The 14809-nt window shown below is 36.5% G+C and overlaps 1 protein-coding gene across 2 annotated transcripts; it reads left to right on the top strand.

Annotated features, from left to right (window-relative positions):
• Positions 1-1662: 1662 nt before the first annotated feature.
• On the top strand, positions 1663-13917 carry LOC130733501 (E3 ubiquitin-protein ligase COP1). Of its 2 annotated transcripts, XM_057585717.1 has the most exons (14): positions 1663-2122; positions 2364-2441; positions 3862-4017; positions 4376-4732; positions 6315-6472; positions 6906-6971; positions 8549-8627; positions 9293-9448; positions 9590-9688; positions 10596-10700; positions 11092-11271; positions 11721-11831; positions 11912-12114; positions 12787-13917. In XM_057585717.1, exons 1-13 carry the CDS (start codon positions 1811-1813, stop codon positions 12080-12082), a joined length of 2028 nt encoding a protein of 675 aa, XP_057441700.1. In that variant the 5' UTR covers positions 1663-1810; the 3' UTR covers positions 12083-12114; positions 12787-13917. The 2 variants fall into 2 exon arrangements, with proteins under 2 accessions (XP_057441700.1, XP_057441699.1); XM_057585716.1 differs by lacking the exon at positions 12787-13917 and having other exon boundaries at positions 1664-2122; positions 11912-12722.
• The last annotated feature ends 892 nt before the right edge of the window (positions 13918-14809 follow it).

Raw genomic sequence — 14809 nt, 5'->3', positions numbered from 1 at the left:
CTACCCCATAAGTTAGCAGTGTACACGGCCTCAACTCTGTCAACTTCTGTTCCAGAAAAAATCTGCATTCCGCTAGTGTTGACTCCATCTCTTCCTTATCCTGAAACTCTAACAGTACCTCATTTGCACCAAGCGGGATGAAACGAAAATTATACATTCCAATCTGTGCCAATTCATCCTGAATGATGTCAACTGGCTTTGATTCAAGTGTCATTGCCCGGGCACACCGTTGGTACCAAAAGTTGTCCAAATCTGATGCCGAAAGACTCAAACGACATGCCACTGCATCCTCCTGTGGCTGGACTGAAGCGGATTCCTCTTTCGGTATTGCAATATTGTCACTTGGTTGCTTACTTTGCTGGGATTTACGGCGCCAAACTTTCCTTTGCTTTTTTGGTTGTTGGCGTTCTTGTGCCTCTGTTTTGACATTGTTGAGAGCTTGTTTTATCTTTGCTTTTTTCACAACAAGATAATTACCCTCGAAGCATGACCCATTGAGAATTCGAATCGTCGTCAATGCCTCTTCCTCCTTTTGAAAGCGAACAAAGCCATACCGAAACCGTCGCTGAAATTTTTTCTTGAATTGAATATAAACATCTCTCACCCTCCCTGCCTTCCCAAAATAGCTTCTCAGTTTCAGTAAGGTGATTCGATCACTCAATCCATCAACATACACCGAAAACAACTCCCGCTGCATCTTAAAGTCATTGCAATCTCGAGAAGAACTCTGTTGTTTCATAGTTGTGTGCCTCTGATCATGTAAAATCCCAGGTTGCCTTTGATCATGTAAAATCCCAGGTTGTTTCTGTTGATCGTATCTAGTTGAGACAGCTCCTGGGCGCGAGAATTGACGGGGCGCCACCCGCCTCCGCTGCTGTTGGCGAAAGTTGCCAGCCCATGGCCGTGAAGACTGCGAGGCATGATTAGTCTCCAACCTCCGACGAGGAGGTAGATCATAATGCTGTCTTGAAACCCGCCAGGAACCTCCATAACCGAAATCCCTCCTCTGCCTCTCCTGCCCAAAACGGTGATAGGATCCTTGGCCATTCCTGGCCGTAGTCTTCCACCACCGTGGCTGGCGCCACCGCTGCTGCCACCCAGAGCCTCTCTCTCTACTTTCTCTCATCTATTCATTATATATAAATTAAATTAAATTTTAGTTGAAGTATTGATTAAAATAAATAAATAAATTGGGTGAAAATAAATATTATAAATTAATGCCCTATGGTGGGATACGAGTGTGACCCTTGTAATAGTAATTTAAGAGCCCTTGCATTGGAGCAAAATTTGCTTCAGGCTCTTAGCATGCTCTTAAGTCTGATGTGGTAGTACGAGTTAACAGGAATAGTGCAGAATATAGTGTGTTTAAGAGCTCGTCTGCATTGGAGTTGCTCTTATAAATCACTCACCAACTCGACACTCCCATTAACAACGAGAGTTAACACACAAAGGGGATGAGTTCCGTCCTCACCAAGTGAGCCAACACGTGTGTACACATAAACATTAAGGTGTAAGAAGTTTCATCTCTTATTTGATATTTTGATTCAAGTAGGTTGATAGAGAGAGACCCATCTAGAGGCTAACATTATGTGATGTGGCTTATAAGCATGAAGCTGCAAGCAAAGCCATCACGTGGAGTTCTCTCACCCTCACAAACTTACACTTATGGGACCCACTCTCTTTTCCCCTCTCACACACACAAAACAACATCCAACACAAAATCACCACCACACCTTCACCAAAACAGAATCAACAACACTCTTCCGCAAGAAGAAACCGCCACAAACCACCACCACCACCGCCACCTCTCATGGAAGAGCTCTCAGTGGGGCCGTTAGTCCCCGCCGTGAGACCCGAGCCATCTAAATCTCTCGCCGTCGCAGAAGCCGCCGCCGCTGTCGTCGCCGGAGACGCTGCGTTTCCGGTCTCGATGTCGGAGCCGGATAAGGACTTCTTGTGCCCGATTTGCATGCAGATCATCAAGGACGCGTTCCTCACCGCCTGCGGCCATAGCTTCTGCTACATGTGCATCATCACTCACCTCGGGAACAAGAGCGATTGCCCTTGCTGTGGCCACTACCTCACCAACAGCAACTTGTTCCCTAACTTGTTGCTCGATAAGGTTCGCCCTAATCTCCCTTCCTCAGTAGCATGATTTGAATTGAGCTTAATTCGGTTTTGAAAATTGCATTTCGAAGAAGAATCTATGATTGTTGTAGAATGCGTGGTGTTTTGAGTTTCTAGATCTTGCTTGAAGGTGTAGCTTGAGCTTGAGTATGAGATTCGAGCAGAATTTTTATCTTGAATTTGATCTACTTCGAAATGCAGCTTATTGTTATACGGTTTCTGTACCACATTTGTAGCTACTGAAGAAGACATCAGCTCGTCAAATATCAAGAACAGCGACCCCCGTGGAGCATTTCCGGCAGGCATTGCAAAAGGTTGGTTCATTTCTCCTATCCTACTCACTCTTGATTGGAATTTGTTTGAGGGTGATATGTGCCTTGAGTTGAGTGCTTTTAGGTTAACATCTTAGTGAAATACTTGTTAAGACTTACATAAGGTAATTTGAGAAGAAGTAGGCTCACATAACATAATTATGTAGAAGTAAGGTAAGCTAATTTGAGCTTATTCATAAGGTAAGCTAATTTGAGCTTATGAAATAAGGCTTAAAACAGCTTATTGGTAGTTTTATGAAATATTTCATAAGCTTACCTAAACACTTGTATAAACATTTATACTATAAGAAAAACTCAAATAAGCTTTTAAAAAAGCGACTTTGTTATAGTGCCTTATTATGAGCTTATTATGAAAATAGGCTTAAAACAGCTTATTGGTAGGTCATAAAATATTTCGTAAGCTTAGCTAAACACTTGTATTAACATTTATACTATAAGAAAAACTCGAATAGGCTTTTCCGAAGCGACCTTTGTTATAGTTGATTTGGTTTAATTTTGTGGACTGTCGTAAACTTATAATCCGTTCGCACTTATTGTTTTACTTGTCGAGTATTTAATTTTGTAACTCCAATGTGGATATATGGCATCTTGCTGTTATGCCACGATAACGAGAAGCATTGATACTTAGTAGTACTCCCATGGGTTAGGGTTTTATTGAGGGACGAAACAAAGCTGTATAAACATTTTACTGTGGTGCTTCCATTGCTAACTATGCTAATTGGTCATCAGTAAGAGGTCTTTGTTGCAATTACATGTTTTCCATCATGCTTTTCATGTTGTATCTGCGAGAAAGTTAAGTTCCAGAAAATTCGACTAAGAGGAATGTTTGTAAGACTAATAGCCCCCTGTTCTTGGCAGCTAAAGTTGGAGGATGCTGGGGGAATACTGCAGCGCTTGCAGTGTTAGTTTCCTGTTAAGGGAAAATATAAATCGTCATTGCTATATGATTTTCCGTATCTTTGTTGTGATCACTGTTCCTTCTGTACTATCAGAATCTACACTTTCAGTTAATTGGAGCCATATTTCATTATGTCATAATTATAATTTAATTTAAAACATCAAATAACATGGTATCAGATGGAGGAGGAATAGAGGACAATTGGAGCGGGTTTTTGACATTCATTATGTTATACAATTCTTGCGACGCGATCAAGGACTGAACATTTTTTTACCTGATTCCAGATTTTACTGTCTAATATATTTTATGGAAGGGTTTTAATTTTGTTTTAGATTTATTTGTTAATTAGATTTTGTGGAATCCATACAGCTTAGTTCACTGAAGATTACTCTATTTTTACATATTTCTATCTCGCATGAATTTGTGGATCTGTGTTGGTGCTTTGTTAGTTATGATTCCTTTTTTCTTTTATTTAATTTTTAATTCTTTTGAATCTTGGAGCAGGGTTGTGATGTAACAATTAAAGAGCTAGACACCCTTTTGTTACTACTTGCTGAGAAGAAAAGAAAAATGGAACAAGAAGAAGCTGAGAGAAATATGCAAATATTGTTAGATTTCTTGCAATGCTTAAGGAAGCAAAAAGTTGATGAGTTGAAGGAGGTGAGATGGATGCAATTATCTCTTTTCTTTTTTTACTAAATTATCATTAGCTTAATGTCTTTTTGGTTTGAGAAAATAGTTTCAGATTATTTCCTAGTTTCACTAGTAATTAGAAAATTGTCACTAATTTTCACCCTTTTTCCTGTTTTCATAGATTTCTACACGAAATAGTGAAACCAGGAAACAATTAAGTGAAAACAATAAATGAAAACAAAAATCATTTTCTCAAACTAAACAGGTCCACAGGTTCCAATTTTTTCTTTTTTTCCTGTGTTAGTTGGTCTTTATTGCACTAGGACATTTTTCTTTGTTACATAATATTGCTACTTAATGCAATCAATTGGTGTTTCATTTACAGGTTCAAACTGATCTTCAATTCATAAAGGAGGACATTAGTTCTGTGGAGAAACATAGACTGAACTTATACCGTGCACGGGACAGGTACTCTGTGAAATTGCGGATGCTTGATGATTCTGGTGGAAGAAAATCATGGCATTCATCAATGGATAAGAAGAACAGTGGCCTTTTATCTAGTCCGTTAAATCTTCGAGGAGGGTTGTCTTCAGGGAGTCATACCAAAAGAAATGATGGAAAGTCCCTAATAACCTCTCATGGGCATGGAATCCAAAGAAAAGATGCCATCAGTGGATCAGATTCACAGTATATAAATCAATCGGGTCTTGCTCTAGTTAGGAAAAAAAGGGTTCATACACAGGTTTCATTTCTACTTTATTTCTGTGTGAATTTTTATTGAAATTTTAATGTCTGTTGGGAAAAGCTTTCTGGCATCAAAATAGTTGTAATTCATGACTGAAAATTGGAAAAGTACAAAATTTTAACGGACGAGTTTTTCTAAAAATTGGAATTTATTTATTATTTATGTATTTCCTGAAAAATTCTGCTTTATACCATGAAAAGAAGTTCTGGGCTTTTTCATGAACAATCCCCATGCAAATGTGCACTTAATGCCACCTTAAATGTTGCTGTTTAACTCTACACATTTAAAGCTACAGTACTTGTTCTTTTCTGCTCATTTTTTTATTGCCACAAGCTTCAGGGTTGATGTGGCTGTAGCACATCTTAGGAGAGACTTAGATTTAACTCTAAAGCTCGTTGGTTTTATGGAACTTAGAAAGACAGCAACCAAATTAGTGTGTATGAAATCTAAAATTAGTTAGTTGACATTAAAAATGGGAGAAGTTTGGTCTTCTTAAATGATTTAAAAGCCTTAAAGGTATCTTCGGGTGGATGCTCGGGGGATGGCTTGAGTTGGCAAGCATATATCAGTATGGGGCTTGTGTGAACTTATCTGTTGATAATAGCTTTATTGTTTGAATGGAGGTCTTAATTTGGGTTAGACCTAACTCTATTCCTAAAGCGAGCTCAAGGGTAAGGATTGTTTTCCCCTTTATAAAAATTAATTTGGCCATATATCTAGTTTATGTGGAACCTTAACACACCCTCACACCCAAGACTAGACACCCAAGTGTGAAGTTTTAGTGTTTTACGGACTAGACATCTGCCGGTGGCCCATTTATGGGTGGCACAATAAACATATCTAGGATAGGCTTTGTTACCAAATTAGAATTTTGAAGGCAAGGATTTTTTTTTTAAAATGGACGATTTTGAATCGTGCAAGTAGTTGTATATTGGGTACTCAAGCTAGGAAACAGATTTGGATGATACTTCAAAGAAAAGAGAAAGGAAATTAGATCACAAAAAAGAGAAAAAGATCCTAGATTATGTATGCTATAAGATGGAATTGCATTTGAAAGAAGCTATATCCTATATGTGTTTCGAAAATCTCATTTACCTAATGTCAAGCATTACATTGACATAAATAGCTTATTTAGTTCATTAAGGTCATCGTCTCTAATTCACAACCCTTGCTCCTTAGTTTATACCACTAAAATCAAAAAAATTAATGCCCAAATATCATGATATAATTTCTTGAGACCTCAAGTTACAATTGTAGCCCAATAAAAATTGTGGCTAAATTATAATAAAATAAACATCAAACCGGAAATGCAGTTAAGAAAAACTTAGCTGATAGCAAACTTTATTGCTTATGAAGAGCAAAACTTGTATCAAAATTAGATTCTGATTTAATGTTTCTTTGCTTCTTAAGTTCTCTTATTTTGTCTTAATGCCTTATAACTTAAGTCATGATTTTTCTGAACAACTTCTGGTATATGCTGCCTTCTATTGTTTTTTTGTTGTTGTTGCTGAATATTCATCTATATACTTGGTTTTATTTATTTCCTCTCTGAACTCCACTTTGTCTTCCCTTGCTCCAGTTCAATGACCTACAAGAATGTTATCTACAAAAAAGACGGCATGCAGCAGATAAACCCCATAGCCAACAAGATAGAGATGTAAATCTTATAAGTCGAGAAGGTTATAGTGCTGGTCTTGACGATTTTCAGTCAGTCTTGACAACTTTCACACGCTACAGGTATCTATTGGTTCTCTTCTGTCATTTGAAATATGAAGTCATACATTGGAAGGAAAGAAGGGTATTTTCCTGGAAGAATAAAGGGTAGTCAAAGCAGTTTGGAAAAGTTAGAGCTGTTAGTTAGTTAGAGGAGGATCATTTAGATAGAAAAGGGGAAATAGGGATGGAAAGGGGGCATTTACAAAAATTATATTTTGTGTGAATCAAGCAAGTGCTCCATTGTAAACGGGGAAATCATTTATGAAGGGAAAACCCTTGAAGGAGAGGTCATCTCCTTTTTGTGTTTAATTTCAATTATTCAATAAAATAATCCTTCTCTTTTCTCCATTTACATTGGGACTTGCTAAAGAGATACAGGTCGTGATGTCAATTACTATTTTCTGGCGTCAGCAATACACAATTATCTTCAATCATTTTGCTTCATTTGAAACAGTCGATTGAGAGTCATTGCGGAACTAAGGCATGGGGATATATTTCATTCGGCCAACATAGTATCAAGGTGAGTTGTTATTTAAAATTGCTCTTTGAACTTTTGGTATTCATTTGCAGCTATGACTTTAGAAAAATAAACTAAACAATGGTTTTGTTCCAACCTATTGTCACTTATTGTATTATGGTTTCTTAATTTAGTCTGTAATCTGTGATTTCTCCACTATATTGTAATATTTTGTATAATCAAAGAGATATGAGACCATTTTAAATATAATTGATGGGATGAAAGCTTTTCTTTCCTTTTCCTTTTGTTTTTCTTTTTCCTTTTGTTCAATATTGATAAAGTTTGGATTCAAAGGGATTTTTGCATAGAATGTATTCATAGGTCTGTGATTAACTTTAATTGTTATGTTCTTCATCAACACCACTCCAAATATTCATTTAACATGAAAGTCAATGCTCTTCGTCATGACTGATCTTTTCTTCGCCAAATCCTTTTTTCTGGTTATTATTGATTTCATACACTTTCATATATTGGTGGAAGGATAATGTGGATTTTACATCATTGTGTAATAGGTATATTGGACATTTGGTCAGTACAGTAGGACCCTCTCGGAGGCCTAGCTTCCAATCCTTTTCCTTTATGCTTTCTCTTGTTTGCCACTGAAATTGACAATGCCCCTGGTTTTTGTGGGTACCTAATTGTAATTAAGATGCTTTCTGGCCCTTGCCTTCCTGATCCAACTGACAAAAGAAGTGAGGCAAGCAACTTAATTTTTGGATTTTAGCCTTTCAAGACATTGCTGACTTTATAAAACCCCATCCCATGTATATATTAGTCGAACAATACCATTTCCCCCTTTTCAAAATATTAATATCAAACAGTTGTATATATTTATTCCCTTCCTTCTCCCCTGTAATTTTTGTCTCTAGGTTCATTTGAGTGATAATTTTTCTGATCTGGTAACTATCCACTGTGGAGAAGGTCCTTATTTACGTGAAATGTCTCTGAATCTCTAAAGCTAGATTCTTAATGCAAAATCTCTTGAAGATGAGTACACCAATATCTCCACTAGTATTGCTGGTGTATTATTTTCCATTAATGAACTGTGGTGTCTGGATGAGTGTCAGGGGAAAAGTTAGCAAAGGGGTTGGCTATTTCCTTGAGATGAAAGGCTATGAAATATTTTATATTCATTATTGTTATCTTCTTAGGGTGCAATCTTTAAGCTGTAGTTTGTATAATGAGTTGTTTCTTCAAGTTGTTAATGTAAAATTTGTGAGCAATGGCCTAGTTACATTATTTGTGATTATCCAATTTTGTGTCTTGATTTGCACGTGTTATGTCATGAAGTATTCCATATGGATCATGCTGGACTCTCTGCTTTCCTGTTCACATTTCGTGCTGGAGATAGATTATTTTAAAATAAGAATGTTGCGTACTATAACAAACATGTAGGTTATTTATAAGCTGATATACTTTCTCTTGCTCGTGATGTTGTCTTTAATGTGAAGGAGGCAGACAAATGAAACTCCATGAATGATAAGAAGTGATCTTGTTGAACATTTAAGTTATATTGAAGTACTGAAGTTTTCTACGCTTACTGTATGTACTGAATGTGTGGTTTACCATGAATATTGCAGCATAGAGTTTGACCGTGATGATGATTTGTTTGCTACTGCTGGGGTTTCACGGTGCATTAAAGTTTTTGACTTTTCTGCGGTAAGATGGATGACCTATTACTTTTGTTATTATTTGGGAAAACTTTTTACTGAACTGGATCAGAATAAGGAGAAATGAACTTAAATTGTTTAAGGTAATAACTGTTTTCCCTTGCTCTAATGTGGAGAAGAGACCTAGTTCAATGAAGAATTACAGAGATAGTAGAAACTGAAACAGAATGGTTATACCTGGCTTTTGAGAGCCCCGTCGTCTCCCAAAAACAGAATACATTTGAATGAATATACTCCTTTCTATACTAGCAGTCTATTTATTAACATGTAACTTAATGCTAACAGACTAAGGACACATGAATGGTTTTTGGGAGAAGAGCCATTCTCAAACATTTGAACTTTGAAAAACAACATCAGTAACTATTTGAGGGGACATATAAATTATATGAAATAATTAGAAAAAATTAGATAGATTTCCTTATTTTAAAATAAAGGAAAAACATATAATATTTGACTTACTGCCATTTCCTTGGAATTATTTATAGCATTTCTAGTTAACTTTTTTTTTGTACTTTAACTGGCACATATATAACCGAAGTGAGCGAGCTTTAGAATCAGAACTACATATATTTTTAGTGCCTGAGGGGTTGTTATGCCTAACGCTATATAGATTATGATGCAGAAATAACCATTCCCTATTTTATTGCTTTCCAGGTTGTGAATGAACCTACAGATGCTCATTGTCCTGTAGTGGAGATGACTACACGTTCAAAACTCAGTTGCTTGAGTTGGAATAAATTTGCTAAGAACCAAATAGCTAGTAGTGATTATGAAGGAATTGTGACTGTGTGGGATGTAACCACTCGGAAGGTAATTGTGAAATCTAATTATCACTTTGTTCTTGCATCAGATGTTTCGGTATCTTAACTCACTGATTTCTTTGTTTTTTGTTGTATGCTCGCGTAAAAGTTTTTCCCTTTTGTCACTCATGACTATCATTTTGTTTGGCAGAGTTTAATGGAATATGAAGAGCATGAAAAACGTGCTTGGAGTGTTGATTTTTCAAGAACAGATCCCTCTATGCTGGTCTCTGGTAGTGATGACTGTAAGGTACTTTGGAACATTTATTAGGAAGTTTTAATGCCAATTTTTCTTCAATGTATCCGTAATTTCTGACACTTTTGCAACAAAACATTAGTAGCATATATTTCTTAATTATTGATTTACAAACTTCATTTTTTGTTGTGTAATCCTACTAATTTTTACTGATGTAAGACCTTGCAATTTTTTTTCTTGCATTTTGCGTAGTCAAAATCATTTTTTTGGCATGATAATTGTTGTCTTCTCAAGAGCTTGTGTTTGTCTCTGTTGTTCTACAACATGCTTGTGGCTCTTTTCAAGCAAATCCTTACAGTTTACAGCCTACTTATCATATTTCTTCATTATTCAAGCAAGTTGAAGCAAAGAAAAATTAAACACGCTTACCTTTAGCTATTTGATTGGATAATAACCAAGTTTCATTTGGCACTTCGTAAAGGAGATATGATCATATCTAGGCTATAGTGCTGATATGCATTTTAAGGGATTTTCCAGATAGCAAAATGGAGTACAAATATTGTTACGGACTCGAGGCGAAACTTTTAGATCTCAGAAAAAGAAGGGAGAGATATAAAAGAGAGAAAGAGAAAGGACAATTCTATAATTGTTCATTGAATCAAACTGAGATGAAAGGAGATAATTCTCCTTCCAAGGGATTCCCCATCAATATAGGGTTTTTCCTTTCCCATTTGACAACTTGCTTGGATCCCCAAATCTTACAATCTGAATGAATCCTTCTTCTTGTTTGTGTTCACCATTCACATTTTCTTTTCATTCATCTGGATCCCATCAAATATATTCTTTTATTAATTCATATTTATTTTAAAGAGATAGTATAGCTTTTCCTGCCAATTGAATTGCATGGTGGATAAGTGATTGAAATTGAACTAATTGTAATTTCTCCCTTTTCTTTGAGCAGGTCAAAATATGGTGTACAAACCAGGAGGCTAGTGTCCTGAATATAGACATGAAAGCAAACATATGTTGTGTCAAGTATAATCCTGGATGTGGCAACTTCATTGCAGTATGTGCCTTTCATTCAATTAGCAGAGAATATCTCAATTTAGTTCACTTTATATTTGATCCCATCTGTGTATTATAATTTATATCATTCATCTGCCAGCTTGTCATGGTTGTGTGGCATAGTTAATTGAATGATACAGACGATTGTAGATATCCAAATGGTTGGGTTCCTTGTCTGCCTGTATTTGTATATTCTGGACAGTGCATTTTAGGATTTCACTTTTGGATAGTAGCTGCATTTGTGCAACTACCAACAATGATTGCATGAAACTCTTAATTTAGAATGATACTTGACCCTTCTCATTTTCTGTAATAGTGACTAGTCTTCTTATATTCTTGATGTCATAAATTGAACATATCTTATACGGTATAATTTTCAAATATTGTTACAGGTTGGGTCAGCTGATCATCACATCCATTATTATGATTTGAGAAATACTAGCCGTCCGGTCCATGTTTTCAGTGGGCACAGGAAGGCTGTGTCATACGTGAAATTTTTGTCTAATGATGAACTTGCATCTGCATCAACGGATAGTACACTGCGATTATGGGATGTTAAGCAAAATTTACCAGTGAGTAATCTAAGAAAAATAGTTTCTCCCTATAGATTGATTATTATCAAATTTATCCTTCATTCTGCATTCAAGTTTTGGACTCCTGTTGGCTTTTGTTGCTTAATATGTATACTATCAATCTGTCTGCTGCAAGTTAAGTGCCTACCAATAATTTTATCGTAAATGTATAAAAAGTATCAGTTCTCTAATTTTATTGTAACAATCTAAATACGCATTTGTGTATTGTAAGTTTATGGGTATCACTTCCTTTTCATTAAAATTTTTTTTGGCTGAAACTTATCAAAATTGGTTTGCAGACCATTTAAGGCGGACTATAGAATCGGTTTTGAATTGTGTAAAATGGACTAATGCTGTCTGAAATCTGTTAAAACATTTAAATTGGAAAATTTTGACTCTTCAATTGTGATTTATTTTTAATTTCTTCATTTTTATTCAAATGTGTGCAGGTTCGAACTTTCAGAGGCCACACAAATGAGAAAAACTTTGTTGGCCTTACAGTAAGCAGTGAATACATTGCATGTGGCAGTGAAACAAATGAAGTATTTGTCTACCACAAGGTTTGTGGGTTTTAATGAAACAAATAGTTTCCCTTGCATTTGCCTAAGTAAATAGCTGAAGATTTATTCACCCTTTGCAGGAAATCTCCAAGCCTCTGACTTGGCATAGATTTAGTTCCCCTGAGATGGATGATGCGGAGGATGAGGCTGGATCTTACTTCATCAGCGCTGTATGCTGGAAGAGTGATCGCCCAACCGTACTAACTGCAAATAGTCAAGGCACAATCAAAGTTCTGGTGCTTGCAGCTTGAGCATATTGAAAAATGAATACAATGTTGAATCGGTATTATCTTTTCCCATGCTATGATGGTACCGATTCTTAATTGTACTTGTACATATTATTTAAGTGTATATGGTAGGTTTTAGGGATCCTAATGAGGCATTAGTTCAGGACTTGAAACTTTTTATGATAAACCAATCAGGGACTGGACTTTAATTTTTACCAATTAAGGACCTCAACTTTATTAATAAAAATGTTTAAAGGCAACAATGTCGAATGTGGTATATGAAATAATTGATAACATGAGCAACACACATGGTGTTTGTGACAATTTGTTTTAATTACTATTGCTTTTTTGTTAAGTTGAGGTCCTTAATTGATTGTCAAAGTGGGCTTTAGGTGATAGATTTTAAACTGAAGTCCCTAATTGGTTATCACATTAGAGTTGAGGTCCTTAGAGAACACTGTTGAATGAGGTTTTGCGTTGAATTTCCTGTTTGAAGGAATCATAGGTGGTTGTAAGTTGTGACTGTAGAGTGTATAATAATCTCTTTCTTTTACCTTTTTTGGTTGTCATTTCTGGCTTAATTATGTGGCCCTGGCGCTTCTAATTAGCAATAGTCTCGTTATTGGATTTGGTTATTTAATAAAGGTTTTGTTTATTTTATCAACTATATTTAGTTTAAATAATTTTACTCACTTCTTTTTTTTTTTGCTTCATCTGAAAACTAACAGAGCTACAAAAACTAACGAACAAACAAAGAGTCCATAAGGACTAGCGTTTCAACATCTGAAGGAGGGTCTTCCAAGAAGCAAACGTCCATCAAAGCTGATCGAACTCCTGTCTTGGCGAGGGAATCCGCCGTCGCATTGCATTCTCGACGGGCTACATGAATGCTCAAGCTCCAATCCCTGGTCTTGAAGCTGCGAATGACATTCAGGATGGGCAGAAAATGACAGCTCTCTTCATCCTCCATCGCCTGCAGCAGCTCCCCACAGTCCACCTCCACCATGACATGACGATGACCCCGATCCCACACCAGCTTCAGGCCTATCAACAGTGCAGTAGCTTCTGCAATTAACGCATTCCCCCCTCTTCGGTGAGCATAAAAACCGCACAACCATTTGCCTTGATCATCCCGAATCAAGCCACCCGCCCCCATACAACGATCCTGCTCCCAAAAACTCCCATCCACGTTCAGCTTAACAGTCCCTTGCCTCGGCGGTTGCCACCTGGAACTCAGCCAAGACCCAGGATCCCCTGCATCCCCATCTGAAAAAGTAATGAACTCATCGTGCTCATGACAAAGCTTACGCCAAGCTTCATCAACCGACCAAGGTGAATCCTCGAAAACCATGTTATTCCTCCATTTCCACACTCACCACACACCAGCCAAGAACTTCACGCTATTCCTAATTCGAGGCTGCTGATCCAACTGCGATGATCTCCAACACCAAAATTAGTCCACGCCAATGCCCCAAGCCTTAGCCAAATTTCTTGGGAGTGAGGGCAATCTCTGAGACAGTGTAAGATATCCTCCTCCGGGGCTGAACAACGAAAAAAACTAAAAAAAGAGAGAAATTTAAAAATGGAGAGATGTGTGACAAATTGAATGTATGTGTTTAACTGTTTACAGTGTATACTAACTGAAATTTGTAAAGCACATTAGATGTTTTTGCTATGCTTAATATAGAGAAAAAAAACAGAGTACAACTACTCATACACTCTGACATCTATGTGATATCTGCATCGTTTTCATTATCTGAATTAGGTCTTGAATTGATTTGTTATATTCTAATTTTGTAATACACTCTACATGTGAGGTAATGTCTTCGAAAATAAGAATGAAACAGTGTAGAGGCCAAGGACAGGAATCCATTTATTATCTCTGCAGATTTGTAACACAGGAATCTCCATCTTTTGACTTCCGCTTGTTATCATATCTGCCTGAATTCTTTGCCTAAAGCCGCCATGTATAATATTGGATTCTCTGCCGCTGTGAAACAACGGCGGAGTACATAGTTCATAAAAAAAATTATAATGAGGGAAAATGAAGTTTGAAAATGAATGAAAATATTGGACAGTAAGATTAAAACTGCAGGATTGTGTATTTTATTTCAAATTGTAGATGATCATGTTCCTTCTGTGTATAAGATGGCCAAATAGTGAGTTAGGAAGCTTTCGTCCTTATGCTCTCTCTTGAATTTGTCTTCTAATGATTTCATTAGCATAATTCCAAATCTTTCCAGTATCTTTGTTGTGATGCTCAAAGTAAGCCCACTTGTTTAAACACTGGTCTCCATTTAGTCTCTGCATTACTCTTTCTCTTTCCTTTCCCATCTTGTGTGGTTCCGGACGTTCAGACACATGAATTGTTAAATCTCATTTAAATTGAACAAATCTATATCTATATATAATATAAAGCAAAATCACTCAAAGAATTATTTTGCCACGTGTCAACACCACAATGATTCTGCTACGAGAGTGAATTTAGGATATTTCAAGCCACGTGTCATTCTCTTACGAAACGGTTATCATTCATATCCACTAAGTTCCCACCCACTTCAAAGATAACTTCTGACCCATTAAAAAAATAACTTCTACTATAACTTCTCACCCACTCTCATCAAAGATCACATATCTCTTACTTTGGTTTATTGATGTGGTAAATATTGAACGATCAAACTATCCTTTCCTACACCCCACTAACTTCTATGCTTTAAATTTGTTTTCCACAACACACATTTCTATAAATTT

The sequence above is a fragment of the Lotus japonicus genome, chromosome 1 (assembly GCF_012489685.1).
Source record: "Lotus japonicus ecotype B-129 chromosome 1, LjGifu_v1.2".
Lineage (NCBI taxonomy): Eukaryota > Viridiplantae > Streptophyta > Magnoliopsida > Fabales > Fabaceae > Lotus > Lotus japonicus.
This window is presented reverse-complemented; position numbering and strand designations above follow the sequence as displayed.

Bases quoted from the DNA above. Each gene is read 5' to 3' on its own strand.
- LOC130733501 (XM_057585717.1), top strand. From the start codon at position 1,811: ATGGAAGAGCTCTCAGTGGGGCCGTTAGTCCCCGCCGTGAGACCCGAG. The intron at 8,628-9,292 runs GTAAGATGGATG...ATTGCTTTCCAG, and splicing joins AAGTTTTTGACTTTTCTGCG to GTTGTGAATGAACCTACAGA. The intron at 11,272-11,720 runs GTGAGTAATCTA...AAATGTGTGCAG, and splicing joins ATGTTAAGCAAAATTTACCA to GTTCGAACTTTCAGAGGCCA.